Source organism: Cucumis melo, chromosome 6 (genome assembly GCF_025177605.1).
Source record: "Cucumis melo cultivar AY chromosome 6, USDA_Cmelo_AY_1.0, whole genome shotgun sequence".
In the NCBI taxonomy this organism is placed as follows: Eukaryota; Viridiplantae; Streptophyta; class Magnoliopsida; order Cucurbitales; family Cucurbitaceae; genus Cucumis; species Cucumis melo.
Genome location: NC_066862.1, coordinates 13,376,634 through 13,381,124, shown reverse-complemented (window position 1 = coordinate 13,381,124; position 4,491 = coordinate 13,376,634). Strand labels below are relative to the sequence as shown.

General features: G+C 44.8%; 1 protein-coding gene across 1 annotated transcript; it reads right to left on the bottom strand.

Annotated features, from left to right (window-relative positions):
- Window positions 1–1,444: 1,444 nt before the first annotated feature.
- Window positions 1,445–2,433, bottom strand: LOC127149816 (ribosomal protein S7, mitochondrial). Its single transcript, XM_051085794.1, has one exon. It carries the CDS (start codon window positions 2,304–2,306, stop codon window positions 1,860–1,862), a length of 447 nt encoding a protein of 148 aa, XP_050941751.1. The 5' UTR covers window positions 2,307–2,433; the 3' UTR covers window positions 1,445–1,859.
- Window positions 2,434–4,491: the final 2,058 nt, after the last annotated feature.

Below are 4,491 nucleotides of genomic sequence, written 5' to 3'. Positions count from 1 at the left end.
TTCACTCTTTAGTTATCTCGGGTCCCCAGTATGGATATGATAGATACCCTCTTGCTTTGGAAGAGTACTTCTTTCTTCTTTGCTTTGAAATCATCAAGAGATATCAAGTCATTTTAAGCTAAGACTTCCATAAATCAGTCCGACTATCCACTGAAAGTAGAAAAGATAGGAGTCGTCTTCTTTGCGCTTGCACGAGTATTCGCTTCTCAACTCCTCTCCCTTCCTAACCTCAGTCGAGTACCTTCGCTCCTCTCCTATATTTTTTTCGTAGAGTACCTTCGCTCCTCTCCTTCCTAACCTCAGTCGAGTACCTTCGCTCCTCGCATATTTCATTCCGCCTCTATCTCCGCTCCGCTTCTTTGAGTTCCATCTTTTCTTTAGTGGATCAAAGAAAGAGGTCCGACCGCTAAGTGGGAATATGTAGGATTCAAGTATAGATCATTCATTCCACTCAAAATTCCTTGGATTGGACTTCTCTAGGAGTTTCATCAAGGTGCCTACTTGACTTTTTGAGAATTAGTCGATGCCGATTGCATAACCTACTATTTAGCTTGTAATAAGGGCACTTCTGCTCCAGGAGATGAGATGGCGGAAATCTATGAAATGAATTACCATCAGAATTAGAAGGACGCGCCTTGATGCATCCGCTACTGAATTTCCTGTAGGGAAATCCTTCAATCCTCCTTCTACTAGCCGAAAGTTCGCCTTTGATTTTCTCATCCGGTGAAAGGTTCTTTTTGGAAATACTAGTTCTAAGCTTGCAGCTCGCGCCCTCTTTCCTTCCTAGGGCTTCGCACGCTCATCTCCCTCTCTTCTCTCGAGCTAATGCCTATGAGGCTAGTTCTTCTTTCATCTCTCTCCCCTCTCACTTATGACTTCCCAATCTCCATTTCTCCTTTCAAAGCCGCTGATTATTATACATCCTTTGCTCAATTCCATTTCCTCGTGATAAAGAGAAATTGGCATACCCGCATGGATTAGATGGGGGTGGTGGGGAAAGCCTCCGTCCTGGGAATCGACCTCACTCAGCGGATGGGAAGCTTGAAAAAAGCGGATTAGAGCGCCTTCTTCCGTAATCAAGAAAAACGGCTGCTGCAACTACAGGTTCAAGTGGGACGGGTCTTGGTATGATGGAGACAAAATGACCAGAATCAAAAGGTAGAAAGCTACGGTTTAGTAGTGAGGTGGGGAAGTTCTTCCATTCCCACGTAAGCTAATGAAGGACGAGTTTCACTATTGCTATTGATAGCTTGAGCCAAAGAAATCCCTAGTGGAGTGAGGAAAGGAGCAAACCTTCACAGCCTTTTGCCCAACGGAGAGAGTCCTGACTTTTCTTTCTCTTGCCTTTTCCGACATAAAAAGGGGGGGCTATCGCGCCTCTACCGCCGAAGACCTCTTCTTTTTGACCTCACTTCAGATTATGCCCGGCCATACCAACATGGTATCTCAGAGATCCCCTCCCTTTTCTTTTCTTCCCTTTTCTTTTCTTTTTTTTTATTGAAGTGCATTTCTCAGATCAGCTCCCCGAGTCACTAGAAAGAGGGTGAAAGGCCCACTACTTCTGAATTCATGGCCTCTTTTTTGATTGATCTCCCTTTCGTATTCATTTTTCCTGAGGCAAAAGAGAAGTCATACAAAGTTCGGTTCTTTCATGCAATGCATAAGGGGCGGGCCTCCTTCATCAAGCCTATCCTCCAACTCAATGAATAATGAATGAAGGGAGGAGTATGAGGAAGGCTGGCTTTCTATATTCAGGACTCCAAATATCAGAAGGCGGAGGCTGGGTCAAAGCATATCTGACTTCATAATCTGACTGAATGAGGAATAAATATTCTATTATCTATTATGTGGTCTCTACTTTACCACCATCTGAAATGCGCGAAACTTCGATTGGTGGAAGCCAGTCTATGAAGATTCTCTCTTTTCTTACGTGCAATTCCCCTCTTTCGGTAAGCATCCAGTATCTCAGCAAATGAACATTTCTCTAAGCTTATCCTGTAGCTTATACGTCGTTTGAAAGCTGCTTCAAGGATCCAACGAATAGCTAAGGTTTGTTGACGATCCCTGGCTACAATCCCAGGGACATCATAAATAGTACCTGCTACTCCTACTTTTTCGACTTCGCATATGGGCTTTATATTCTCTACGGCCTCAACCATCAGTTTGATTCCATCGCCTTCAGTTTGAGCTGGGCGATTCAAAGTTTGATAAACAATAGCACGAACTCTCGTTCTTTTACCTTCTTTCATGCGAAAGTTTACCAACTTCTTGATCAATTCTTTTTGCTCACCATCCAAGCCCCCCATATAGCTTAGAATTGGAGAGAAATGTTCAGCCGCTTTCGATGACGAGGCCGAGAAATTGATATTACGCAATCGTCACTGTCCATCTTTATCAGCCAACTCCCCTCTATTTTCTTTTCAGAGAGAGAGAGGGGGACCACTCAACTTCTTGAACTTTGGTCTCGCTCCCGGAGTGAAAGAGTATACACTCTCCTCTCATACGGCTCCGTCCCGGCATCAGGACCGATCCGAAAGATCTCATACGAGAAGACCGCGTAGTGGGAGAATGAAGATCGAATTCAAGTCTCAGTCTGATTATGTTCCGGTCCGTGGTAGTTGAATTTCTTTCTCGTAAACACGGTAAAGCTGCTTCGCTCCCTCTCGATCGATTGATCGGAATAGCTCCCCCAGTCTATTCCATTGATTTTCAGAGTGCCACAGATAGGTGGCCTCTCCCTATCATGTAAACACTGATGGAGACAGCTTTTGGACCATCATTTGCGTCCTCGGCTGTTAACTCCGCTCTTGCCTCTTTTATCTTCGAGGTCTCCTTGATTAAGTAAGAAGGAGAAACCTCTCGCTTTCAGGTCAGCCTCTGGGATATTACTCCTCTTTCTTGGCCTATATCTACCCTATCTCACCACTTTTAGGCGTTGGCATCTCAACTGGAAAATCTCTCAGCTCCCGGAGCCGTGGAGTTTGCTAAACCTTTTCGGTTAGTCCGACCTTGAACCAATCTCTCTTCAGATGATCCGATAGTCTATGGGGTGGTATAACTCTCATATGACGGTTAAGCACCCTATGCGTCTTTCAACCCGGTTGCGGACCGCAGGCCTTGGCTTTCAGTCCGCTTCTCGAGTTCTCATCTCGTCATGGACGTAGAGCAAAGAGACTCGTTGTGATCTTAGCTTTCGCGGCGTGTAATCACGTGGTCTTAGCTCTTTCCTTAGCACTTGGCCTTATAGTGCCTCCCTCCTCCGTAGGTTATATAAGACAGCGACTGATTGAGCCCCTCTTGCCGCCTGAGCTCCTGTGGAGGCGTACCCAGACGAGGAAATCAGAGATCTCTATGAGTACACTCTCTTTCGCGCCTGGATGCGACAGTATCTAGCCTATAGTGGAGATGTAGGATTGATATGGATCCCGAGATTACCCTTTTCTCAATCCTGAATGTCCCTGAGTACTGGTACACGCCTGAATCCAGAGTGAAGGTTCGGTATCAAATTCAGAATGTACGACTGGGCAAGGCTCTTAATATGAACATCCTTGAATTACCGGAGTTAAGACAGAGTATTCATGGGCAAGAGTTGAATCATCTATCTTAGTACCGCTACGTGGGCTTCTCTATCAAGATCTAATTCCCTTTCTCAGCCGATTCAGCCTCAGCGGATCATGGCAAGATCTCAGAAGAGAGCTGCTCTCGATATTCTAACCCCAAGATCGACTGATTACGATCCGGAAAGAAGCTTTCTTCGTCCTACCCCGTAGTTAGGCGCAAAGAATTTGCGAGAAATCCGTGGATTCTTGAATTCGAGTTCATGAGTGGACTAGAGGTAGAGGTCTGACTGACTCTTTCCCTCTTCATATTTCTTTGCTGGATCTCGCGCAAGAAAATGTATGTGCGAAATCCTTTCTGCCCCGCCTTCTCAATATTAGTCATGGGGCGGGAGATTTTCTCAAATCCCATCTTCCACTTTCGTCTTTCCATTTCGACCACTTTCTTCTTCTTGTCTCTGTCTTGTGTCTGTCTTTGAGTTGAGTCTTTTCTTTTCTTTTCGGTATATGGCCCCATGTGGGTGGCCAAAGAATGGTGTCATAAAGAATCTCATGTTGACAAAGAATCCTTTTCGTATTCTTTCTCTTTTTACGGCGATTCTGCTTTCTGCTTTTATCAGACTAGGATCTGCAGGCAAAGGCAAAGATGGAATCCTATTTTTGGGTCTCGTACTTTTGTTTTTCATCCTTCAGATTCTGATCCTGGGACTGAATATTTATGCAAGAGATTTTCAAAAAAGAAGAAGAGGTCAGATGAAAATCAATAGAGAACCTCGCGAGAGGCCTTATATAGATGAGGCTCATTTACGATCGATCTTTCTACTGAAAGAACGGAGCTCTGTAGGATTTGAACCTACGACATCGGGTTTTGGAGACCCACGTTCTACCGAACTGATAAGAGCGCTTTCCTTCAATTCAAAAAAAAGTAGATAGG

What these genes read in the sequence shown, in the direction of transcription:
- LOC127149816 (XM_051085794.1), bottom strand. Translation starts at nt 2,306, where the DNA reads ATGGGGGGCTTGGATGGTGAGCAAAAAGAATTGATCAAGAAGTTGGTA.